The 26988-nt window shown below is 45.5% G+C and overlaps 1 protein-coding gene across 1 annotated transcript; it reads left to right on the forward strand.

Moving 5' to 3' along the window:
• Positions 1-134: 134 nt before the first annotated feature.
• Positions 135-16093, forward strand: LOC146203422 (selenoprotein F). Its single transcript, XM_084588757.1, has 4 exons — positions 135-285; positions 508-684; positions 5431-5494; positions 13538-16093. Exons 1-4 carry the CDS (start codon positions 238-240, stop codon positions 13714-13716), a joined length of 468 nt encoding a protein of 155 aa, XP_084444883.1. The 5' UTR covers positions 135-237; the 3' UTR covers positions 13717-16093.
• The last annotated feature ends 10895 nt before the right edge of the window (positions 16094-26988 follow it).

Here is a 26988-nt window from a genome sequence, read left to right on the forward strand (position 1 = left end):
AGAACCGTGTTCTTTTTTGGAGACAAGCTTACGCTTTCTCATAAGCGTGTTGAAATTTTCTAGATGTAATTAGAAACTTTTTATTTATGGAAAGTGAATGACAAAAGACATCAAGACAGAAAATTCTTGCAAGTTTTATGATAAACCCTGCTTGCCCTGGTGCCGGCTTGCAAGCCAAGCGTGCAGACGCCCAAAGTTGGTCAAGCCGGCCACGACGCAGACGACGCCGTTCAAAAAATGGCTACGGTCTACGTGTTGCTTCGAGTCTTGTTGGCACCGTTAACTGTGAGTTTCACGTGATGTAACGATATACAGGCATATGGGACTTGTTTCCTGCTCGTAGTACAGCCCTGTTATGTAGTACTACTCCAGCTGTTTTTTGCATACTTGTGTTGACTCCTGAGATGATGTAGGACATTTGTTGAAGCCGCAGCTCAATTTTGAGTTATCTCTTTTAAGTTCAACTTCCCTTCATTGAGCTGTTCGATATGCGACGTCTCATTTCAGGTGCTGGCGTTGGACCTCACCGGCGGCCTTTCAGCAGAAGACTGTCTTGCCCGTGGATTCAGGAAACCCGACCTGATATGCTCGTCATGTAGAATTTTGTCGAATTTTGATCTCGACTATTTAAAAGAAGACTGCAGCAAATGTTGCGTGCAAACCGAGGAACGAGGTGCTACCAAGGTAAATATCACATAGCACATTAGGCAGCGCCAATAAGGCTAATCGCTTTCGGGTGCGTTATAACGGTGTGTGTATTTTCTTATTTTACCCTGTCAACGCATCCAGGCATTCGAAAGAAAGGTAGGAGTTTACAGACTGCATGCTTCTGTCTTCTACGATCGCTCAAACAAGTTACTGAGTTTATGCAGCCAACGCCGCTGCGATTTGTTTGCGATGTACGTAGCAGACGAACTCCTCCGAAAGCATTCTCGCGTGGCGCGTTCAGAAGAGGCTTTACAAAAGTTAGCGCCATCTAGTGAAAGAGACAGAAACTATGCGCGGCGGCCATGTTTTGTTCAGTCCGCCCGCGCCTCCCATCGAGTGCACTGTCAACGTGCGCCTTCGTGGAACCCGTGCTTGCACTGCAAGGGGCATTGGAATGATCACAAGCGATTTTTTCATTTTTTAACGTCATAGCAGTCGCTGCTAGCACCAAGCTCTATTCGGATGATGCCAGCATGTTGCTGCGTACCCTTCTGCAACAAGCATACCGTCGTAGATACGCACAGAAACAAGGTATACGCTTGTATGCGACCGCTCGTTTGCAATCCTAATCAGTTTTACAAGTGTCACTTGCATCATGTAAAGCATTACTGCACGTCCCTCTGACTGGGAGCTAGCGCACAGTACGTGCTATCACCTAAAACAGCAAGGTTGTTTTGCGTGCTATAGAGCCTTGTTAACTTGAAGGATAAGCTTATGCTTCGATGGAGGACACGGGAGAAGGAGCAATGCATGTATACCGAAAGCTATAGTTCAGTTACATTCTTTGAAACTATTGTACGTAGGTTGCATTTACCATTGTGTATTTGATTTAAGACAAGGGCATGATTACCGAAACTACTTTTCACAGTCGTACGAAATTGTAGTGCTGGGTGCGTAGACCAATACGGATGTCTAGTGCGCCCGAGTCACGCTGCAAAAGTGGCTACCAAACCCGCGGCGTCTAGTAAAGCAGGAGAAGATGACATCCCACTAGTGTGTTGTAATATGCTCACGTCCAGCTTGTTTCGAAAGATGTTATCACGTGATAATACATGCGAAGTCCGGTCCGCGTCCAGAGCGCGCAGCTCAAGTTTGCATTCTATGCCTTCATACCTGCTAGTGCGGCCGATAAAACAACAAAGTTTGCTTTTCACTTTTGTGCATTTTATCAAGTCGCCCGATGGTTCGCTTATTGACAGCCACCTGAAATTCAATTGATTTTGTAAATATGCCGATTTCTTGTTTATTCCCTCTGTCAGATAGCAGACATTTGAAGCCTTAACCTCATATGAAAGTGCTGTCATGGGAAGCTTCGAGGAACTCTGAGGAAGAGGAACTCGGCTGAAACGAAAAGAAATTTGAAAAGTCAATTCACATTACTGCGAAGTGTCAGTGCTTGGCGCAACTGGCTGTGTTCATAAAGTCAGATTTATATTATATAATACTTTTATAAAACATTAGGGGGACACTTAAGCTCCGCCGTTAAGGGTATGACGCAATAGCGTCTCTCTCTCTCTCACACACACACATTTTCTTTCTTCCCTTTTTGAATTTTTAACTTTTATTTATTTTATATTTCGATTATTTGTTTTTTTATTTTATTTATTGTTTTATATTTTTATACACCAATACTCAGGGCCAGCAACAATCACCTTTCCATTCTGAGCAATTTGACACCTTTGAACACATTCAATTATTTCAATTAATCAATTACACATTCTAAATTTTCTTCGTTAGCATCACCAATTACTGTTTTTTTTCTTCTGAGCATTTTGTCACCTTTAAACTCTCAATTTCCTATTTTTTTCCTTTTTGTTGCTTTATTTCATCAATTGGTTAATTAATTACAAATATTTTATTATCTCATCATCGCCTATTGCACACCAATCAATCTTCACTCACTGGAAACAGAAATTATCATGACACGTTTTTCTTTTTTTTTTACGCAGCCCCCGATTATTTCCGAGACCCGTGCCAATAACTGCGTCGATGGCATAGGCATGAAAGTGCTAAGCGCCATACCGACTTACATCAAATTACGCACGATTCTTTCATCTAAAAAAAAATTCCATCCTCGCTCATTTCACCAACAAGTATCCCACTGGTAGCAGTGGGATGAGCGACGGTGATGCGCAAACCAAGCAAACTCGCGATAGTCTCTCATAGTCGTTAAAGTACATAGCAAAGGCACACAGACAAAAAAAAATCTGCTCATTACAAAACTCTAGATACTGTACCTGGATACGGATCGACGAGGGGCCCATGCACGATTCGTAGAGCAGTTTGTAACCGCTACGCCTCGGCTGTCAAAATACGCTTCTTGGCTTTGCTAACAGACACCGCCAGGGACAGAAGAGAGGTCCAAGCATGGCACACTAGGTTATAACATGAAAAGCGCGGACAGAACGGCGGGTGCTGACGGACGGACACAAAGCAAACGGATGGAGCGAACAAAATATGGCCGCCAGTGCCGGATCAGCGTGCCGCTCATGGTTGCCAGACTTACTTTTGTAAACCCTCTATTCCGCATAGGGTGCGAGAGCATTGGAAAATCGGCCGGTCGTCGCCACGCGCGACAACAGCAAGACCGCCACTTGTGATGGGCAGCTGCGCGGCTGCGAAGCCTAGCGCTGCTCGGGCCGAGGTCGAGGAACAGGTCCAACGACATTGTGGGTTGACTCGCGCGGATAGTGGTTAGTGGCAGCAACGTTTACGTGAAATCGGACAACTGGAGGCACTGTACTGATGACGTGTTCACACTTGCGAGCCGCGATGGGCGTGGGACTAAAGAGCCGCGCAGCTGGACTGATGTTCACACTTCCGTTCATTTCAGCTGAGCCGCTGATTGGTTATCGGTTTCTGACCAGTAGTCGCAAAGCTGGAAAGTCTGGCAGTGCTCGAATGGCCTGCGACTGTCGCTTTTAGACCAAAATAGTCACACAACCTCCACTAGTCGCAAGGTGTGAATGAGCCAGGCAGTGAGGTGGACTATGGGATGGTAGTTAAATTTTACGCTGTGCTGACATGTTGCGTGTGTTGACAATAGTCGACGCGAATGTATAGATAATACTCGACAGCCCGCGTTAAGGCCCGTTCACACATGCGGCTCGTGGAAGTTGTGCGACCGTTTTGGTCGAAAAGCAGCAGACACGAGCCATTTGAGTACTGTAGATTTTGCAGATTTGCGACTGCTGGTCGCAAACCAGTAACCAATCACTGGGTCAGATGAAGTGAACGTAAGTTAGCTTTATTCTATCTGGTGAACAGTCAAAAGACAGACAAGACCTGAAAAGTGACCCGCAGGTTGCATTTGCAGGTGCGAACATCAGTTGAGCTGTGCAGCTCCCTGGTCGCATGAGACAGCCGGTTGCAAGCCCTTCGTGACTCGCAAGTGTGAATAGACCTTTACACTTGTCTTGTCTGTCTTTTGTGTTAGCATTTGTCAACACTGAGCACAATGCAGAAATTAGTGACAGAGTTAAGGCAGGCAGGTTGCTGAGCCAGATGGCGAGCTTGCACTTATATCCCTGTCACAAACAGATTTTCAGTAGTATAAAAAAAAAAAAAGCGTGGGTGGTCACGACTCCACCGGAAAATGAAGTGCCTGCCACAAAGACTAATTTCAAGGCTCAATTAAGAGAGGACGAGGCTATGTATCATTTCATACAAATTTTATATGGTGTCCCTCCTGCACTCATGTCGCAGGAAACAGGTTAAAGTTTGAATCACCGTGTCTAGGTCAAATATGTAGTAGATTCTGTGCTGATGCGTCATCCAGTGACGCATGGAGAAGCACCGCAGACTTGCCGTAGCCGTCTGGCCGCGCTCCTTTTCTTGTCAGTGACCTTGAACCATATGCGGCTCTCTGGGTTCATGGAAGCGCTGTTGTCATCAACCACTGTTCAAGCGTTCATTCTGGAATAGACAGGTGCCCATCCACAAACAACATTCGTCGCTGGGCTCTTTTCTCGACCTCCAACACTAACCAGCGCGAGTGCCCACCTTTTTAGTGGCGTTTATGTACGACCCACTTTCATGCAGCTATCGTTTGCAGCATCTAAAGGCCCTATCTCCAGTGTACGCAGATTCCAAGTGACATGAATCTGACATGCGAGCCACAATAACACAGAAAGCATGCTTGGGATAGAGGGAGTGACAGGAGTTAGTCCGCTTTGTGCACTGCAAGCATGGCGGCTGGTGACGACGCCGCAGCACTGCAGCGCGACTCCGCGGCAGTGCATACCACCTGTAGATGTACTTTACTTTAATGCCATATAAGGCTGCTGCTAACAAAATGTTCCAACATTTGTTCTCATCGGAACGTTTGTGGAGTGCCTAGTCAGATCACGCTAGTGCAAAAGAAAAGCTATGGCTTATCAAAATCAAGGCATGTGTGGTGATTACACAAATGCCAAGTTTGAAATAATGCATTGGAGCTCTAAACTATTGTAGGGAAGGCAACAGTCTGGTTGCAGCAAAAATTCCAACGTTGCCTACTGTGCAGACTTTATTCTCAGGCGTATGTCATTTTTTGCTATGTTCAGTCACACTAGCCTGTGCAAATGAATGTCTAAAATGGTAACTGACTGTTTACACTCCTGCTACGGTTGTCCTATGGTGCAACTTATTAGCGCAGCTTTTATTTTTTCATATTTTACGCTGCTGCATTTTATTCTCTAATGTTTTTGCTTGCTTTGTACATTTGTTTTCTGTTGGTTACAGCGATATCCCCGTGCTGTACTAGAAGTATGTGCTTGCAAGTTTGGACACATGCCTCAAATAGAAGGTAATAATGTCTCAGCTGTGTTGTGTGCAGTCAGTACTGGAAATGCCTTCCAGTTGTTTTTGACTCCCATGTTATTTCAAAATGCACGCCTGTTCTGAAAGTTTCGCTTTTTAAGAAATGTGTAACTACTATAAATTTTGCTGCCTTAAATTTAGTGCTGGTGCATGTCTTGGAACAGAAGAAAAGAGTACTGGCGTATCACCTGTCCTATGCTCATCTCTTTTTCGTGTCATCTGCACTATTTTGGTCTTTCATTTGGAACTTTGTACCAGTGCTAGTTCTGCTGCAGTATAAAGTGGAATGAGGTAGAACATTTTTCTTGCATTGATTGCTATATTAGTGGCTCTATTACTGCATGAACTTTCATTGCATGTTTGTGGCTATAAGTTCATTTTGAAGCACGGTAGCAAAAGTAATGAGTTGTAACCATGTCTGCTTTGCCGTTTTCTTAGCTTTGGGGCAAGTTCTATAGAATTGACATGAAAACACATATTGAAAAAACTGGTATATCATGCACGCTTTTGGTTTTTCATTTAGTTGCACTTAGATAAACCTTTGTACACATTGCAGTATTATCTTCTTTGCAGATATTGTAGTTCTGCACTATATTTTAGAGTGAATGTTCTGAAGGGTGTTTATTTTGTTTTGTAGCATGCAACTTCATGGAAATGTTTTGGTGCAGGTTTCAAAAGGAATGAGTGGTCATGTAATATATTGCAAGAATGTTTATCGGTGATTTGGATAGAAATGCTGATTGCTTTGAAGCTTTATAGGCAATGTGTATGAAGTGTTAGGTATATTCAGACCAGGTTCTAAAATCAGTACAAAGCAGTGGAAACAGAACCATGATCTTAGCATGCTAAAGGTTTCGCTGAGAATTTCACTTTCCCTTGCTAACTTATTTGACACTACCATGGAAAAGGTATTTGGAACCCATAATAGAGTGGAGTGCTTGTGAAGTCATTGAATATCGCTGCTAGCCTGTCATCAGGTAGTATTTTTGGTACAGTTTTTGTTATTTTTACTTTAGTCAGCAGAGTGCACCCTCCCACAGGCTTAGGCAAATTCATGTTTTTGTATGGTAGTCATTATATAACCTCAGCAGTCCTCTCGTTAGTTGTGTTAAAGCTGCTGGCTAAACATGGCTTAGAACATTGTGAATTAGCCTTTCTGGTAAATTTTCAATGCATATATTTATTACTTGGTTCCCATTTTAGCTTACCACCTTATTGGAGTGGGTGGTTGAGATACCCAGTCCTCCGCTACTACGTCCCTCTCACTTTGGAACGGTGAACCCTATTGCAGTAAAATCTCTCTAATTCGGCCCGCATGAATTCTGAAATTTGGATAACTGTAACTGCGATCGCGATCCAGGCCAATGCCCATTTCAGTTTATAATGTTGGATGCTCATTAGTTTACACATAGACAGGGCAACTCCAGATAATTTAGGTGGAAAGTCGCATCAAGTTTCGGTTCCGCTTGCAACTTCTTGTGGCTGCGATTGAGTGTGCTATCAGCCAGTCGCATCATTTCACATGCTGCTTGGCCCCCCACTGTGGTTTTGTTTTCATTTTGTAAAGTTCCTGACAGTGTGCACAAAGTAAAGCGCTTGACGAAACTGGGAAAAGCCGTCATTCTCACTTGGGTTTGTGCTGAAGTGCAGACAACCATATACAGGTATTCATTAGATAAGATTACTGTAATGCAAATGGTTCTTGCAATTTTTTTTCAGGCTATTCGATAATTTGAACTTTCGGTTAATTTTAACATTCTTAATCCCTTGAAGGTCGAATAATGAGAGTTTACTCAAACCAAACCCTATTGCACTGGGCGCTAAGGTACTTTTGAGGGCATGTCATGTGATGGTACTTAACATTCAACTTATCGACTTTAACCAGACACATCTGAAAAAAAAAAAAAAAAAAAAAAGTGTAAGAGCGAATGGCTAGCTTGTTCAAGATCCTGGAGCCTTACTCTACCTGCCATGTGTGTTTGGTAACTCTTGAAGAGACCTTTCTCACAGCGACACGCTTATAAACTGCATTGTGATGCATGCATTAGTTAGTTTCAAATCATTGACCTAATCTTTACTTCCATTATTGCAGCATATGTCTGTCCTCTTTTTTTTTTTTTTTTTTTTTTCTTTTCTACAAAATTGGCCGTCTGAAATTAAGAGGTGGCCTGTTCACCATACCTAAGATGATTTCGGCCAAGTCATGGGTAGTACAGTCAGACCCACTTACAAAATAACAAAATGCATCCAGATACATTGGATGCAAGGAGATACTCAGAATATAAAAAATCAGATCATAAAAAATATGGATGCCTTTACACACCAAGCCCTTAACACGAGTGCCTTACACACAATCCTTCCATTTGATTCCCGCTCCGCTCTCCCAATATTAGCGAAGTGCACGTGCCCCGATTCCGCCTACCCTCTTTCTCATAACCTATTGAGAATGGAGGAGGTATCCCTTACAAGGATTAGGGTAGGGACGGCCCTTGCCTCGTTGGTGGTGTGCCTATGGGGCTCTCAAGAAGTTGCAGTGCCGAGCACATTCCCTAAGTGTCCAAGGCCAGCCGGCGAGGTGGACCTTCGCCACGTTTTATGAGCGTGCCCAGGGATGCAGACATCAAGAACAAGGCGATACAAGAGGGTGGACTGTCAGCTAAAAGGGAGGAAAACCTGCACTTGTGGCTAATAGACGACGTTAACTGCCAGAGCTTGCTCAGGTTGAAGACAATACTCTACACGACTTTAAGTTAAAGGCAACCCCATTCTATGCCACATGGCAAGTTTTCAAATAAAAAAAAAAACAATATTGAAGTACCAAGGAAATATCCTTGTTATAGCCAATAGTCGTTATAACCTGTTTATGCCAAGAACATGGACAAACTTCAGAGCATTTAATGACAGGAATGTAGCCTAAAATTTTCATTTCTTTGCAGGAAAAAAAAATCTTAGTCAGATTTGGCTGTTTCACTGGATATTTAGTTCACATCACCTTGCCTACTACTGCAAACAGCCAAGTGAGGAACTCGCTGTGAACATGAAGTCCCAGAGAGACTCTATCATTTATAAGGCATATTTTGCATAGGTTCCTTTTCATTGTCACTATCAGCATAGGTGACAGCTGAGAGAATTGCCTCGTTAATTATGTCATCATTTTTTGTGAATGCATTGCAGTGGTGGAACTGCTGCGCCAATTGTGCCAAACTGCACCAAATCAGAAGCCTGCTACATGCTGCTACAAAATCAATTTTTTCATACTTTTGCACCACTCCTGCGCCAAAAATCTCTGAATAACTCTGCCAAAAGCGAAACCGAACTGTCACGAAACAAAAACTGACATCTGCTGGCAACGCTGTGCAAGGCGGAAGAATATTTTTACGGGTCCGGGGTCCTGGGCGGACAATCACGTGACACAAAATTGACGTTTGTCTGCGTCATTTCTGCATCTCCTGCTGGTGTTTGTTTCTTTTTTTTTTTCCGATCTACCGGGAGGGAGCGAGAGGGGGCTGCAAGATATCTCAAGTCCAATGCGTGAGAAGGGTGAAAGGAGAGGCTGGCAGGCTGGCTGTCGATGAGTCGAAGCACGTTCAAATGCGTGACGGCTTCGAGCTGCCCTGGGCGTTCGTTTAATTTGTGTGTGTGTGTGTGTGTGTGTGTGTGTGTGTGTGTGTGTGTGTGTGTGTGTGTGTGTGTGTGTGTGTGTGTGTGTGTGTGTGTGTGTGTGTGTGTGTGTGTGCGCGCGCGCGCGCGCAAAGGATGTGCGAGCAGGCTGTCCAACGCAGATGGCGCGGCTTCAAACAAGTGACGTTTGAAACTGCCCTCGGCAAAGCACAGCTGGAGCAGTATGCACGCTTGCTTTTTTTTTTTTTTTCGTACCAGTGAGGTATGGGCTGCGATGACCTGAGTAGCAGCGGAGGGGGCGCTGAGGATCTGACTGCCTCTGTGCAAGCGCACTGGGCTCTGTTGGCCGCTTTTGTACCTTAAGTTCAACCCCTTATGTGGAACAGCTTGTATAATTTCACAGCTTAATTCCAAACGTCAACATATACGCACCCTTTAGAAGATTATCTCCATTGGACAGTGCGCCAGCAGCATGCCTCTCTTGAGGGAAAAAAAGAAAATCTCCACCCAGGACCTGCAAAAATATTCTTTCTTCTCTCCCTCCAATCAGCACGGGTCTTGAAGGAAAAAGGCGCCTTGACGTTGCCCTGATGTACAGGACAAGGACACCCAGAAAAGAGGTCAGAATCAGGAAAAGGTACGAGAAGAGATCAGGCTGCAGAAAAAATAATGCCTTAAAGTTGCAGTTTTAAGAAGCGGCAGTTCTGAATTTCTACAGGGAGTTTTTATATTAAGATAGCTAGCTACCTTCTTTCCAAGGCTACAGTGTTTATAGTGTAGTTGCATATCTCGTTATGCCTTCCCTCTGAATAAAAATAGCTTTATTTTTAGCAAAACCTCCTGTTTGCTTAATTTGGGGCTTTTTAAGAAAAGAACAGCACTTTAGACTGCATTAGAGCTTGAAGCTTGTTTTTGCATGGCTGTGGTCGTTATAAACATCTGAGCGATTGGGTTCCAGAAATAAAACAAGCCTTCTTTATTTGAGAGTCTTGAGATTTGAAATTTTGCTACAAAAGGTTTTTTTTTACTGCTACAAAAACTCGAATATTTGCTATAAAATGCCATTTTTCCTGCTACAAACTGCGATTTCTTCTGCTGTAAAAGCTGCTACAAGAAGCCAGTTGCCAGTTCCACAACTGGCATTGTCAACAGGAAAGAATTCTTCATGCCTCGACACGCTGGTGACGCCATTACATAGCTAGGGGCTTTGCGAGCTTTCGCGTCATGACATTCCGAATGAAGCCTGTTTCCAGAATGAATTCTTAACATGAAATATGATTACATTGCAGGAGCAAAGGAACAGTGAGGGTGGAAAGAAAAAAACACGATCATAAGGTGCACACTTTCGCATTGTGAGCGTGCTTCGGCTGGTGGGATTGTAACGTTTCCATGTTTTTCGCCTCTTTTAGAATTGGCTCTCAGTGACCAGATTCAATTGTTATAACCAATAATGCACTGTGACAGCATTGTTACAGTCTATCTTGAGCGTCACGCGGAATTCATTCGTTGTATCGAGAAGTTTGTGATGTGTGGGCTGCTCACAAAAAAAAAATAGACGTCAATGAAAAAAAAATTAATTCAGAAAAAAAGTCTGTGATCGTTGTCTGCCTCTTAAGCGCTCATCCGAGGACTGTGATTTCAAGCTTGTTTAAAGCTGAGATGTGTTCGTTCCCCAAGGCGTTAAAATATACAAATATTTTTAAGTTCCTCAATATGGTTCACTGCTGTGCGTGCGCTTACGGGCGCTGGCTCTGATGGCTCATTGTAGTCATCGCCCGATGCTTTGGCGTCGCTTGATGTCCGCACTTCCCGGATGGCCGTCTCATCGCAAAAAGACTCCACGACTTCAGCAGCGTCGTCGGCATCAACAAAATCTTGCCAATCGATATTGCGACCAGCCAAGTCAGCGTCAACAACGCGGCGCCACAAGGCGGCTTTGTTCAGTGTCTTCAATGCCCGCTTCAGTTGCATCTGCGAAGCCGGCCTTGTGAAAACAATTCCAAATGGAATCGGGTGTCACTTCGATCCATGCTTCTTTGACCATTTCCACTGCCAAGTACAGCGAGATCTGGTGAGGCACATTGATAGCAGGACGATCAACTACAATCGGCATCCGCTGCACAACACGGCACCGGTAGGCCGCTTTAAACGACCGTGTTATGCCCATGTCCAGCGGTTGCACTTTTGATGTCGCGTTTGGGGGCAGAAAAGGCAGCTCAACTGTCATTAATGGAGCCTGCACATGGTGGGCTGTACAGTTGTCAAGAATGAGAAGAAATTTGCGCCCTTTCTTTACCATGCTGCTTTCAAAATCAATGAGCCATTCCGTGAACAACTCGCATGTCATCCACGATTTTGAGTTGTGTCTGTACCGCAGAGGTACATAAGTGCATAAGCAACGTGGCCTCTTTGACTTGCTGATGACAAATGGCAAGCACTGATTGCTTCCATCCATGTTCGTGCACAGCATTACAGTTATCCGCATTGTGCTGTGCTTACCGCCAACACATTTGTCACCCTTCATAGCGTGCATTTTGCCAGGCAGCATTTGGTAGAATAGGGCCATTTCATCGGCGTAGCTTGATACATGGGCCAAGTTTGTTGACAGCCACGTACTGACATCTTCGTCATTTACTGCTGCCGATTCGCCATTGATGCACTTGAAAATTATCTCGTGGCGGAGCTTGAAGTGATGGAACCAGCCGTTTCCAGGGGGAAAATCTGGGAAGTCCGGGAGGAATGCAAGGTTTTTTGCCTTGGACAACATCCGTGGCCCGCTGATAGGCACATTGCGTGCCCGAGCGTCAAGAAACCGCTTAACGAGTGCGTCTTCAACATATGCATATGTGGCCTTCTTTAGGCGCTTCCTCGTCGCGTAGTCTGTGGTGGCACACTTGTACATTTTATCTTTCTCTTTCAGTATTGTGGATATTGTCAACTTTGACAAATCATCCTTTTTAACCAGTTCGTGATTCTTCATGCCTTGAGAAAGATCTTTCAATATTAAAAATTTTGTGCCCAAGTCCAAAGCTTTACGCTTCACTGTCTAAGTAGACGCTAGCGAGTCCACCATCTTGAATACAGGCTTCACACAAACAACGCACCAGCACAACTACAAACAAGAGAAATGATTAAACGACTGCACACTGCACCACTTTCAGTCATGTGAGACGCGGGGGTAGAGGGAAAGGGTGAGGGGGAAGGGAAGACGGGTTCGACAACACATGATTGCATGCTACGTTGTCGATTGGTAGCAAACTTGACCGTTGCTCTGACGTTCCCGTGGTCCCGTGGCGAATGAGATATTGCTCTCGGTCCTTTCCTTCGACCTGCATGTTCACGTGTGCTAGGCTTAGCTAGGGAGGCTCCCTAGGTTTGGCTAGCTTTCTTTTTTTTCGTTTCAGAGCTTTCTTTGCCGTGTCACCGCTCCTCTGTGCCTCCGTCTTAGATGCCGTGAAAGATAACCTGACAAGTCGCTTGCCACGTTTGGGCCGCTCCTCGTTCTTCCAGCAAGATACCGCGAGAGATAAACCGGGAAGCTGCTTGCTAAGTCTGTGCCGCCTCTCATGCCTCAGGCGAAATGCCGCAGGGGAATCGAGAATACTGATTGTCGAGGCTTGCAGAGCACAGGATCAAGGAATCTCGGCATGTGGAAAGTGGTCCGCGGCACCAAGGCGTTCGCTGTAGCCGATCGGCTAGTCTCACAGATGTTCATTGTAGCCGAGACAGAGCGCCATAGCCCTAATGTATATTTTGACGGTCGCACCGGACATGTTCGTGATAAGCGAGCATTTGTCTTAAGTGGGGCCGTTATAAGTGGGCTCGACTGTATAAGCAGTTTTCTTTACCATAGAAAGCAAGGAACAGCTGACAATTATGTTGTAGTCCATGGTTGTATCTGATATAGTGTTATAAGTGTGTTTGACAATTCTCTACAACTGTGCTCATTCATGTTGATATACATGGAGCTATGTGCTAAAAATATAATTAGGTTGATTAGGTTATGGCTAATTTAAACAGTGAAATCCTAATTGTTGTCTTGTAAGCCAGTTGCTTACTGATTTCATATTTTTATTTTTCTCTTCCATGCCTTTCCATGTTCCTCCATCTTCTCTTCCTTCTTTTTCCTCAGATGAGGTTCATATTAGGAAAGCCATGCAGCTGCTACTTTTGCGTGAAATTTGTGGCCAACGATGGCTTTTAACTATGCTATTGCGTAGTTTGTTCAATAATTCTTCACTTCTACGCACATGACTAGCTACATGAATACAGTGTGCATTAGCCTGCCTTCGCAGTTGTTAAAGCAGATGAATTTGTTACTGAGTGCTTATAATTTCATCTATCTCCACTTCCATTTGCTACTTACAAGTGTTGAAGAATCATGCTTGCTGCCTGTTTGTTTTTACAGCTTTTTGCCGTGGCCCGAAGCCAAAGCAGTTCCCCAACCTGACCATTAAATACCTGAGGGGTGCAGACCCAATCATCAAGCTGTACGATGAGAATGGAGAGGTGCAGGAAGAGCTGAGCATCAAGAAATGGGACACGGACACTATTGAAGAGTTTTTGTTTGAGCACCTGGCTCCATGACATCTCGCATATTTGATTTTGTATTTTTTGCATGTAGATAGGCACAGGTGTGGTGAGGATGCAGCAAGCAGGTGACCTGATGCTGAAAGCGCACAAAGTCTCTGTCTAGGAAGATATTTAGAGCTGCTTTTGCAGTATATCGCAGTATTTCTTTGGGATGTATGTGACTTCAAAATATTTTGTTTAAATGTTTTTATGCTGTATGCTTGCACTCTTAGCTTTTGCTATTATACATGCCTTGTGTATAGTTTGTAGGTGTGCGTAGATCGATGTGAAAAATTCGAGGCTGAATTGTCAGATTTCAAAACATTTTTGTATAGTTTCATTTTAACTTTTCCTAATCAATAACTTGCGAGTAGCTTATTGGTGCATATTAGATATTGTCTTATTAGAATGATTTTTTCCAGCTAATGCTTCCTGGCTAGGAGCTTGTTGACGGTAGCCAAATATTGTGTTTTGTTAGATCTTTTTTGTATTTGATGTATTTAACAATCATGAATATAAGCCCTATACACTGTACCTTTTTTTTGGTAACGCTTCATTGCTGAAAGATTTTAAGTGTCAGTTAAACTGTTCTGCTAAAATAAATAGTTTCATTTACTATTAGCAGCCTGCAAAGTTTTTTTCTGGTACTACCCTTGTTAGCTTTGTAGACATGCCCCATACCCCCTGCTGAAAATTTTCTGGGCCAGTAAAATCTCTTTTATTCGACCTTCAAAGCATCGGGAAAAATAATTGAATTATTGAATGACCCTGAAAAAGTGCCAAGGACTGTTTACAATCCAGTAATATAGTTGGGATATAGTTGTTTGTGCATCTGAGATAAATCCAGGTAGCACCACTTTTTTCAGTTTCATTAAGTGTTGTTCGGCGCATACTGTTGGAGGTGTTGAAGAATTGGTCAACAATCCTAAGTGCTTTCACAGCACTTTTTGTAGTGCAATGTAGTCTCCGAGTGGTCTCTCTTCGTAAACGATCCCGCCATGTTTTGAGAAGGCTTCACTGCACGGGCTGCAGTGAAGCGTTCCTGTAAGTATCCTCGGAATGCGATGGTTCAGCGTACTTGAAGAGTGGGGGAAGCAGGCGGATGTAAGAGAAATGTGTGTCGGCGTTACAACGGCACGAAAGGCTGACATTTTACATACTTTGTCTTTACGAAGTCTGCTTAGTGGAAATTGGCACCAGCTTTCTAGTAAGGCTCTGGCTAAAGGTACGTCGGACGGACCCGATCAATGGTCTTAAAGGTACGTCCGACGGACCCGGTGCGTTTTTCTTCGGGATCCGTCCGACGGATCCGGGAAATATTTTTCAGAGGTACGGCGGACGGACTCGATCGATAGGGTTCTTCCGACGGACCCAACGCATTTTTCTCCGATATGGGCCTTGGGATCCGTCGGGAAAGCCGGACGGATCCGCGACATGTCCGAGATCCCCAGTGGTTGTAGCAACAACATGGTAGCCATATGTAGCCAAATCGAAGTTGGTATGAGGTGTACGTGCGAGGTGCAAGAAGTGTGTACTACATACTGCATGCGTGAAATGTGAAATTACAAAGAATAGTACAGTGGCAAGAATAGTGCCTAGAATGGGTGATATACTACGTGATGGCATGATGATAGGTTTACGTGAGTTGGACCGCGGCATGTTGACGGCCAGCCCGCGGCCCGCACGCCCGCTCATTTGGTCCTCGTTATTATGTGGATTAACGTCTACGACGGTCGTTATGTAATTATGTAGTTTTGATTCTTCAAAGTTTCCTCACTTCCATCTGTGATGAGATGCGTCACGTAACGCATCGCTTTCTGCTCGCATTGAGGTTTGGTGCTGCAAGTTCTACGTAGTACAAGCGGCGCTGAAAAAGCTGGGCACCGCCGGCGTGTCTCTAGCCCAAGCATCGCGTCATTCGTGTTTGTTGTACAACTGGAGGTGTGGTTTGTGCTTACCGTGAGATGCTGTGATTACGGATTACGTCCTACTAGAGTGCTGTGATGAGTGCGCCGATGTCCGGACGGACATCAGTGTGTCCGTTTATGATCGGCGATGTTGCACGTGCATGTCAGTGTTTATTAGGTGCAGTGGTAATTTATTTACACGCGCTGTGCAACAATCAGACGAGAATAAGTCATCGACAATTTGTTAGCCTGTACTACAGAGCTCAAAACTCGGAAAATGGGAATGCACATGATGCAGTTTTTGCATGTTGGAGTGGACCGAAAAATAAGTGCCCAGCCCACACCGCCGGGATGCGCATTACTACAGGTGAAATGGTTCAGGTTTCTGTAAAATAGCTGCCTGGCACAGCACCTTTCTAAATGTTCAGACTTTGTACTATTGTTGAAGGCCACTTTATCATTAATAAAGGAACGAATATGCTTTATGTGTTAATGACTAGTGCTTTTTCAACATATTATGTTCATTTTTTTTTCGTTTTTCCTTAGTTTCCTTTGTTTTTCATGCTAGACAAAACACAAATAGTACACTTTTAAACTTGTCAGTCCAAAGCTGAACATGAATATCTGCCATGCATGTGACAGCTTTAATGCTAGAAAGGTTGACATGTATAGCATGTACGTACACGCTGCGACATCTTAGTGGCACGTTAGGCTACTTGCCGCAAGGTCGTGATGTTTAATACCAGTGATGGCGGTCGCACTTTGGTCCAGGTGAAATGCAAATGCTTCTGTTTTCTGCAAGATGTCAATGCAAAGTACAAAGCCCGGGCAGTCAAATTAGTCTGGAGCTCTCCACTACGGTATTCTTCATAGCTACATATGTCAATTTAGGATGTGAAACCCTACATGCCACAGGTAGGCTGCATTGTTTTTTAGATTTTGTAACCTCTCATCTATGTTTTGCAACATTTGGCTAATTTTAGTTCCCAAACAGTTGCTAAAGATGAAACCGAAGCAGTTCTTGGCATGGTTTGCTGCTTAGATTAATTTGCTAATTGCAGTTCTTTGAAACTTGCATCAATGCTGGACAGTTCAAATAGCAAGCAGTTGAATTACAGAAATGATGTGGATCATGCATTCAGTTCTGACAAGTGGAAAGTAACGGTCCCCTCCTTGCATGCATAGGTGCCTTTAGACAAATACATACTCGGGTGTGTGATTGTGACTCATATCAAGGGTCAACAGAAGGCCATGTGGAGCCAGTGTGATATTCTTCATGAAGGCTAAAGTAAAATTGTACAACAGCTGCTGTACCATGCAGAAAAAAATTGATCATTTAGTGTATGATTAACTGACCATGAATAGCATCTTACTCAGAGTGTGATGTGATATATATTTGGTTTAGCATCCCAAAATAACTACGGCTATGAGGAACACAATAGTTGAGGGCTCCGGTATAATTTCGACCATCTGGGGTTCTTTTACATGCACTGACACCGCACGGTGCATGACTGCCTATTGTTTCGCCTCTATTGAAATGCCCCTGCTGTGGCTGGAACCAAATCTGCATCTTTGGGTTCAGCAGCCAAGCACTCTAACTACTGAGCCAGCACAACGGGGCCAAGTATCAAAATGCATGCCGTTACATTTCTTTCTAGCCTGTGGTTTTCTTCACAGAACTAATGTATACAAGGAAAAGTAAACAGCAAGAAAATACTAGTTTTATTGCACATTATATTCACATTTCAGCGAACATTCTCTAGGAAAAAATTTCTCATAATGTTTTCATGGAAACCATGAACAAAACAAAACAATGCACTTACTCCACTCGAATTATTAATGGGCAAGGATGCATCTATGCTACTACACTGCACTTATCACAAAACCACAAGCCCCATCTGCTTTGGCCAATCACTTGATGAAACTAACGGAGACAGATGTCGCACACCACAGACTGGTCGTCTCGCAACATATCTCTGCATATGTTGCATTTCAATTTCATGCCTTTCCACTTAGTTTCAACTGTTGCCAGCATTACTAGTCACCCATCTTTTCTGAAATTCCTTTTTACGCTGTTGGGATCAGCATCCTTGTTAACGATGGTCTCTGGCATTTTGGATGCTATCATTTTCACATCTTCCTCATCTGGAAGAACGAAGGAAATGACAAGCTTTGAGCAGACAAAAAATTAGGGAGACTCCTAATCTCCACCTGTAAGGGTATGGTGTGCCAGCGTTAATGGTTCTTGTCTGCAGATCCCACTGTGGATTCTCGTTAATTTACATGCCCTTTGCTATAAACATTATTACTAATTCCTTAATTCATGTCTCTGTTATCTCAGATATACTCATTAGCATACGGTCGTAGGCTACCCTGTTAGGTGATAGACAACCTGGCATAGACCTCTGTAAGCCTCAACCTTTCTTAATTGGAGCTGAAACGTTGAAGCTGAAATATTTCAAATATAACTTTGTAAGCTTGGCTTAACAGCTCCTGCCATGTAGTGTGGCCTCGTGACAATTGGCTCGTGGCACTTTCGGCTTGTGCACAGGGGTCATCTGTTAAATACTGGTTAACATGCATGAAAAATACATTTTCACACAAACTGGTGGCAAATGGTCAAGTGGTCCACTTCAGATTCTGAAATGTATACCTATATTCATGCAAGGATCGCATCATCACATAACATGATCAAGAGTTCTATCAGTACCTGTAGTTACATAGCATTTCAATGCCCATTAAAGGACCACCTCAGACAATGGTTGTTATCTCAAGACCTGTTCTAACAGCGTACTGACGCCATTCCACTGAGCGATGGACATGTATATGCATACCCTAGATAGCTCATGATTGTGGATCTCATTTATTTCTATGACTTCGAAGGAGTTCCTGTCGTCAGAAACTTCATGACATCGGGACAGTAGTCTTGAAAGGTGATGAAAAGAAATAACCAGATTACCTTGACGCAATGCTAAATTACAGAGGGTGAATATGCTGCATGAAGATACCAAGAAGCTTGCACAAAGAAAAGTGAGCGTGAAATGGCAGGATTTTTGAAACATTGAAATAAACTACAAACTATACTTGTCAAACCTGTCATTAAGGAATGGAAATCATGCAGTAATCAAAAACACAACATGGAGGACATTTTAGGTCATTTTCACAAAACACATACCCAAACCTCACACACAGCTTCATACTTATGAAAGAGGACAAACCAATATGCAAGGAGTGTGGAGATGAACTAACAATAAGCCATATCTTACACGTGCGCCAGAGTCGAGAAAAGAGGAAACATTTTGTACAATTTGCAACAGATCCCTTTCCATCCCAGCATGATCCTAGGAGAGACGTGCAAATTTCCTGCATTTTTGGTTTCCTAAAATGTTCCTAAACAAGCTACATCCTAAAGAACATTTTAGTCATTACACACAAAATAAATACATTAAACCTTGTTCTTGGTGCATGGCAGCATTAGTCGCTTAGGCACCATAAAAATCAACACAATGCTGTAAGGTATACCTCGGTTAGCTATGTTATATGAGACAAGCTTTCGGCCTGGTGTGGTCCTTATTCACGTGACAGCGCTGTCATGAGGGTCTATATGCCAGCGATCGGAAAGTGACCTATTCCAATAATTTTACAAACTGAGGGTGATTGTACAGATTTCTAAAGACTGGAGTGCTCAACTGTTTTATCAACGTCCGCCTGCTTTGACAGCCTGGAGTGAAACTGTTGAAGAGAATACATTTTTGAACATTTAACGCGTTTCTGAAGGCGTTGCTTTCAATTACGGGGCCAACAAAAAGCAGGTGAATGTCAAACGCCGCCTAGATAGGCTTTCTAGCAAGACAGCGGTGTAGCGTGGAAAATCGCTCCGCCGATCCATCCAATCCATCGCTGGCGCCGCTGACTTGAAAGGCGAACTGTTCAAACTTATATAGCTGCTGACCACACCTGAAACACTGAATTGCGCATGATCAAGGCAGAATTTCTCTAACACTGAGCACTGGTAGCTATCGATTTCGCGCCCAATATTGTGAAAATCTGTCCTCTCTTCGATCATTGATACGTCCACGGTTGAACATTTATGCGCCTCGGGGTAGGCCAGCCGTGGGAACATGGATGCGTGGTTGTAGCAAAGATCACTTGCATGGCACACTCTGCAAAATTCTAAGAGTCAGCTTCTTCAACGAAATGTGCAGCGCACATTTTCTACCGCGTACCTAAGTCCGGCGATGCATGCATATCGATCCCGATCGTTTCAAAGCTGCGCGGCCGTTCAGTCGGGTCACGCTAACCTCGAGCATGCGGGGGTTTAAACTACATGTACGCAAACTTCAACGACAAGAAAAAGATGCAGCCTAAGCACTTTAGTCTAGTCTTCCCCTATATACCAAAGAACATTGCTGTTCACAGGGAATTCGGATCATTCACGCTTCCGGCTTTCCGGTTGTGCACTCTTGCGGTTCGGTGCAGTAGGTCTTCGCCTCGACGAGTCGATGTGCAGGCCTCTAGTAGATTCAGCATGTCTTCTGCCACGGCTCTGAGGTAGAATTTAAACGAAGAATTTAGCTAAAAACATCCTGTTTCCTCGGTCTGCATGTGAGGAACGAGCATAATGCCATTTCACATACATACTTTGGACTGCCGAATGTTCAGCTGCACGGCGAGGTGTGTGTGTGTTGTGCCGGCGCTAGATCTTCGGAGGTCGATGCAGGACCTTAGACAGCGTAAATGCTAGGAATAGCTCGCTCGCATTACGGGCAGATCGAGGTGATAGTTTAGTGCGAAGCGAAAGCTGCTCGTGAATGTGCGTATCTCGATGCCAGCTGGTGGAGCTGGTGCAGTACGTAGCATATCGCCTGCAGCTATGTGCTTGACAGCGATGTTTGCCGTACACAACCCTAGGTGAAGACCGTGATCTATGTTAGAACGGACGCACTCTTCGTAGCACCTCATCGAGAGTCGCGGCTAGCTGATATCATAGAGGATGAGATCCATTCACGCGTAGCAAGCGGAATGTGGCCGCGTTCGACGTGCATATAGCCATGAGCCTGTATATCGACGTCCGCCGTATCTTTACGAGAATCGAATGGATACGTCGGACGTACCTTTAGACACTTCGTTCTAGTAAACTCTATGCCATCCTGGCTTTAGCCACACTTTTCGGATCAAATAAAAGGTAGACATTTTAGATGGGTTAACACAGACGAAAAACTGAAAAAAGTGTGTCTGAAAATCTCGCAGAAAGCGGTGCTGGTGAAGGGAGGCTTATAGAGTAAATATCTTTATTATAGAAAAAAAAAAAAAAAACGCATGCCGCATGATTGGAGCTCTTATTCAGGGGCCCCATATGTAGCGGCCACTGCTTTGGAACATTCCACTAGCCATTGCTGGTAGGTGGCTGTTGGCAGTAAGCCACTTTACGCAGGATGTGTGGATATTGTGAGAGATGGGGAGCAGGGTGAGAATGGCTTGGCAGGGCCAAGTCATGTAGCAAAAGGTAGGGCGGCTGCTATATTGTGGACACCAGGCAGACTGAGGGTGGTATATATAGAAGTAATGCAAAAAAGACAGGCTTATGCATGAGCCGCATGGTCATCACCTATTTGATGCTTCTGGCTGGGCTCGCTGGCCAGTACACAAGCTTATCGTAATAAACCTCCACCTTACATTTCGTGATGGTCTCGGGTACCGTTCTCTCACACTGGAAATCCGTAGCCGCACATTACCACTTTCCACAATGCCCGAAGATGCTTCCAACCACTAAGGGATACAAGAGGGCTCAGCCATCATTTGGGCAGGCTCTTCTGCCAGCTAGACCTTTGCTATATCTTCTGCAGCAACGACCACGAAGTTGAAGATTGGCTCATATTCTATGAGCGGGTGAGCGCGTTTAGAACGAATGCAACTTGTAAACCAAATTGAACGTGCTTTTCTATCTTACCAGTGTCTCAAACTTCCAGTATTGCAACCCAGTAAAGGAAAACATTGGAACCAATTAGAATCTCAACTAGTGCTAATGGGACTCAGTGGGTTCCAGTTGGAATTTTCTTTCCAAATTGGCAATCCAAATGTACTCACCAATGGTTTCAGCTGGAATAGTCACATTCCAACAGGTAATACATCAGGAGTTTGCATTCCAAATGGACAGTACAGTTGGTTCCATTTGACATTCCAGCTGAACAGTCCAAATGTACTCCCAGTTGATTCCAATTCGGTAAGGCCATTGGACCTTGGAGCTAGTTGTGCAGTCTATAGAATGCCATTTGTACACAGCTATAGTATTGGTTGTTCGTGTTACAAATGGTTACTCAGATGAAGCTTTCCCAACTGGTGAGGCCAATTGGTCTTACCCGTTACACCCAATGGGTGTTATCGATGGCACCCATTTGGTCTAATTGCACTCGATGTATCCAGGGGAACTTTTGCATATTTCGCAAAGAAAGCTCAACTTATATTCTATTCATAATAACCGCTATCAGTAGCTTAAAATGGGTCATGCCATGGTCATCCAATATATTGCAGCTTTGCAGTACATCTGGCAGATAATACTGGGGCTTATTCTATTTCTGAAACTTAATTGAGAGCCCTAGCCGCATTCTTTATTACAAATGAAGTGACTGCAGTTGAGACAACGAAGCTCTTCCCACCAATGGCGACCGCCATGTTGAGACTGAGCGACATCACAGATTGACTGAGCTTCGTCTGCTGCTGTGCCGGCGCCGATAAGCTGTCGATGCATACTGTGCGCGCTTGCTCAAAGAGCAGCCTGACTCTCGGTGAGTGCACTCGGCATGTTTCTGAAAGCAGAACACAGACTGTAGGGAAGCACGATTTCTTGCGCACACATCCACCTTCCTGCGACGGTGCGACCGCCGCCATCGTCCGTGGCAGCACTGCAGCCCAACACCGCCGCGCCGGCCGTGCCAGCGATACGGCAGATCCCTTGCGCTTGTGTCAGGAAGGCATGCTAAAATATGTGTTTTTCTCATAATTTTAGACCCCGGAACAGGGAATTTAAAAAATACATGCTTTTTGAGAAATGTTGAGTTTTTGGTAGTAGTTTTTGCTTACAGCCTAAGGTGGCAGGCTCGCCGCACAGTTGGCAGTTTACTATATCGGGAAAGATCTTGGCATAAGTCCAAGGGTTTGGCTGCGGCCGCGTTAGCAGCCGCCGCCACGTGGTAGCCTGGTCTCGGCTGAGCGAAGCGTGCGGAGGAGGCAGGCTCGCCCTGAGCTCTTTGTAGCAAGTGGTAATGGCCTGGTAGGTATCCAGAGTCTCACTCCGTCGGGCACCCGCGTCAGAGATCCCCTCACCAGCTCGGCTGACAAAACCTCGAGCATATTGGTGAGCGGCCTCGTTCCCCGGGACGCCCGAGTGAGCCGGGACCCATACGCGTGATCCACTATATGTTCCTATATTTTGGCAACGCACTAAGAATTTTGAATGCAGTGGCGGAGATACGACCCCTGGCGATTTTGCGAAGGGCCGTTTTGGGAATCACTGAGACCAGTGCTGGTTCCGTTTTGAACAATTCCTAGGGCTATTGCAGCCTCTTCTGGGCCGAGACCACCGTAGCTGCTACCCTGCGGGAGATGCTCACCGCGCTCACAGCGAAAGCCTCCTTTCCTGTAATGTTGTATTTTGCCGCATCGACACTATCATCCTCTTGATACTTTTTGCCTAACGTCTTCGCCCTGGCCCTCCTCCGACGTTCGTGGCGATCCGCTTGCATGTTCTTGGGGAGTGGTTTGACCTTTAGTTTGACCCGAATGCGTTCACGCATCTCTACCGGCAAGATCACCTGGCTTGAAGGGTCCTATACACCGCCCCGCCTCAGTTTGCCTGAGCCGTTGCTCTTGCGATGTTAATTGTGCCTCAATGGGCTCTTCGAGGGTGTTTTGGACCCTATAGTGATAGAAGTCTCGCGGTGGACGTGTTTCTGGGGAGAGAGCAGCTTTGTATGCCTGCCTTATCAGGCAATTCAATTTTTCACTATCGGCCTTTTTGAGGTCCAGGTAGGGGTTTGCATACACGAGCCGACTGAAGACAAAAGCCCGAACGAGCCGACATGCATGCATCGCGTTCTCCCATACCTTGTCGCCTAGTCGCCACGCGCTTAATTAGCCGTATGGTATGTTGGATCGAGGTCGACAACCTTTCCAGCATTACCTTGTTGCACCTGTTAGATTGTATAAACATCCCAAGCACCCGTATCGTTTCTACCTCCTGTATTATCGTTTCCCTGGATTTCTAGCTGGGACTGCGCGGAGGATCCGCCTCCGGCAGATCTAGTACCATCTCCCTCGCTAGAACACTGGGAAGCTGTTCTCGCCAGCCGGGACCCAGACGTCCAGTCCCGGGCCTCGGCAAGAGCGCAAGAGGTTGCTGACAGATTTGGACTGCCGGCCACCTGGAGCAGCTGAATGCAGCCCAAGGCAAATACCAATCGCTGACAAAGTTTTTCTCTCTCTCTCTCTCTCTCTCTCTCTCTCTCTCTCTCTCTTGCTTGCAGCCTTCCGCCAGTATGATGCCTGTGTTCTTGTACGCTAGCTCCGCTGCTAAGGTGTCGCCGAAAATAATTTCCTTCACTACAATGCAATGAGGTTGAGAGGAAGTTTCATGATTAGGTGGCCTTTTACTAAAACATCTCGCTGATCACTTACAAAGTGCCGTCCGCTGTGGCTTCGAATTCGATGCTGTGCCTTGGGAAAATTAGGGAGAAGCAGACAGCCAGAGCGGCGTCGTCCGCCGCGCTCGCGGGCGGGCATTGCTGTGAGCTTGCGGCATCGTATACTGGCTAAGCCTCATAATGCGGCTGTGGCCAGGACTTGGCAATGAGCAGCATAAGTTATCTTGCGCGAACGCTGAAGGCGCTATGCATTCTGGGTAATCTGGGGAATTCCACCATTCGGAGAGTCACTATGTGGCCGTCCTGTAGACGAGCGCCGCTCCCTCGCAGACTTGCCGAACAGCGGGTTGACCTCGGGAGCCGAGCAGTAGCACTGCAACACTCGCTCGAACACTGGCTGGCTGTCACAAGTGACGCGCGACCTCAAAAAATAGGGCGCGCTGCGTCTGGCTGTTACAACGCACCAAGGCCGGTGCGCACGTGCATACATGTAACTTCCGCTCTTTAACCGTCCTCTCTTCCTCCCGCCGAGCCGCTGAATATAACTCTCTCTTTTAGAGATTCTCTTTCTTTCATCCTCGCGCTTGTTCCATTCTCTCTTTTTCTGCCCGCTTTCTGAGCCATTCTCTCGTTCTGCCTGTTTCCTGAGCCAATATTCCTTCTCTCTTCTCTTTGTCCCTCTGCCTCGGCTTGCTTCCTCTGCCATACTCTCTCTTCTCTTTTCCTCTCTCTTTCCTTCTCAGCCTCATCTAGAACTTCTTTTTTTTGGTCCATCCATTCTCGCAGTTCTGCTCCTCTCTTCTCTTTTCCTCTCTCTTTCCTTCTCAGCCTCATCTAGAACCTCTTTTTTTTTTGGTCCATCCATTGTCGCAGTTCTGCTCCTTTTAGACCCTTCTGTAGGCCCAACCCAATAATCTCCTCGAGATTCATTTTGAGTCTGAACTGCCTAAATGCTAACACATCGCAATACTCGGTGGACTCTACACAACCGCTTCCGCGCGGTACCTCTAGATATCGCTGTGCTGCTACACTGTCTGCGACTTCTTCGTAAACCTTTCCGCCTCGTTCTCCGATCTCTGAGCTTGAGTGCACCAAACGTCCTGTTGCGGATGCCAAAATAATTGTTACCCGTTAATAATTATAGCATTATTAATGATGCGCCACTAATTGTGCACACACTCCGAGACACCCTTATAGTGAGTGGGGGTAACCACGGTGGGGGGTAACTGTCCCGGTCTCAGAGGAGATGCCTTCGCCTTGCGTGGCAAGCTCAGCCGGAAGTCAGTTATCTGTAGTGACAGAAGGGGGTGGCCGTTTGGTGTCCAGCTTTCGCCAGTTCAAGCCAGAGGGGGGTCTGAGTCAGAAGTAACAAAAAACAAACTTTATACACAGCAAGAGACGATACAGAGGAATGCATACTAACACTAAAAATATACAGACACGAGGTTCACAAAAATGCAATGCAAAGCATGCAACTAAAGTGGCTTTCAATAAACACAGAGGCTTTGCAACACTGAACAATAGAATATAGAGCCAGCATAACACCAAATTGTTCACAGGCCACTGTCGCAGACCGACGTCTGGAGAGTCACGATGTGACCATCCTGTAGACGAGCGCCGCTCCCTCGTAGATCTCGAAGGCTTGCCGAACAGCGGGAATCGACCTCGGGAGCCGAGCAGTAGCACGGCAACACTCGCGTTAACACTGGGCTTTATTAACACTGGCTGGCTGGCACAAGCGACGCGACCTCAATAAATAGGACGCGCCGCGTCTGGCTGCTACAACGCACCAAGGCCGGCGCGCACATATATACAACTTTCGCCCTTTAACCGTCCTCACTCCTCCCGCCGAGCCGCGGGTCGTCATTGGTTAGGCGCTGCAGAACTTTCTCGAGAGTACTATAACATTCTCGGCCGGTTGAGTCACCGTCGCCGCCGGGTGAGGTGATGAGGTGGGGGTGACGCCGAAGCGTGCCGATTTCGTGACAACGTCCAAAAGGGTCACGGGGTACTCGACCTCCGGTGACGTAGGCCTACTTCTAGTGGTAGAAAGTTTGAAACGTTTGAACGTGAACTAGCAGGAGTCGGCATTAATTTCGCGTGCACAAATGGATGGGATTGGTTAGAAAGTGTGTAAAGAGAGGTAATCAACCAACTGCAGTCTGTAACATTCCGAGAGCACTGCAGAACAGTGCACAAATGCGAAAGCCTGAGCGTTGCTGTAGCACACGGTACATCGCGCGCCCCTCGTCGAACACAACCATCGGCGTTCTATAATTGGTTTACAGGAAAGGAAAGGCGCAGTATCTGTCACTCGCAGAATCTCGCTGACACATCTCGCGGACAACACAGCAACGTTCACTTACGAATTTCTCTAGTGCAGATTCGGCAGTGATCTCGGTAAACGTTGATGCCTCTCTTCCTCCACATACCTGAGTGAACCCAGCTTATTGCGCTTTTTGAGGAGTTATGCTCCTCCTCCTACTGCCACAAGCCTGTTTTCGGGCGCACGTCGACTGCCGAGCATCATTTCGACACTGGTGCCCATTTAGCAGAACTAGGCACGGAACTCTCAATGCCTTCGCATCTCCGCGCTTAAGAAGACTTGAGTCTCTGCAATTTTTTTTTTTTCTGTATGATGCCCCCTGTCAGCGCCTGTATCGTGTTTCCGCCGTCGAACGACATATTATTGAATAACAGCTTGGTGGAGCAAATGCTTATTCAAAACGGAGTTATTCAGC

Source organism: Amblyomma maculatum, chromosome 1 (assembly GCF_055883805.1).
Source record: "Amblyomma maculatum isolate TAMU_Amacu chromosome 1, ASM5588380v1, whole genome shotgun sequence".
Lineage (NCBI taxonomy): Eukaryota > Metazoa > Arthropoda > Arachnida > Ixodida > Ixodidae > Amblyomma > Amblyomma maculatum.

What these genes read in the sequence shown, in the direction of transcription:
- LOC146203422 (XM_084588757.1), top strand. Translation starts at nt 238, where the DNA reads ATGGCTACGGTCTACGTGTTGCTTCGAGTCTTGTTGGCACCGTTAACT. An exon ending in TCTTGTTGGCACCGTTAACT is followed by an intron (nt 286 to 507) that starts GTGAGTTTCACG and finishes GTCTCATTTCAG; the next exon opens with GTGCTGGCGTTGGACCTCAC. An exon ending in AGGAACGAGGTGCTACCAAG is followed by an intron (nt 685 to 5,430) that starts GTAAATATCACA and finishes TGTTGGTTACAG; the next exon opens with CGATATCCCCGTGCTGTACT.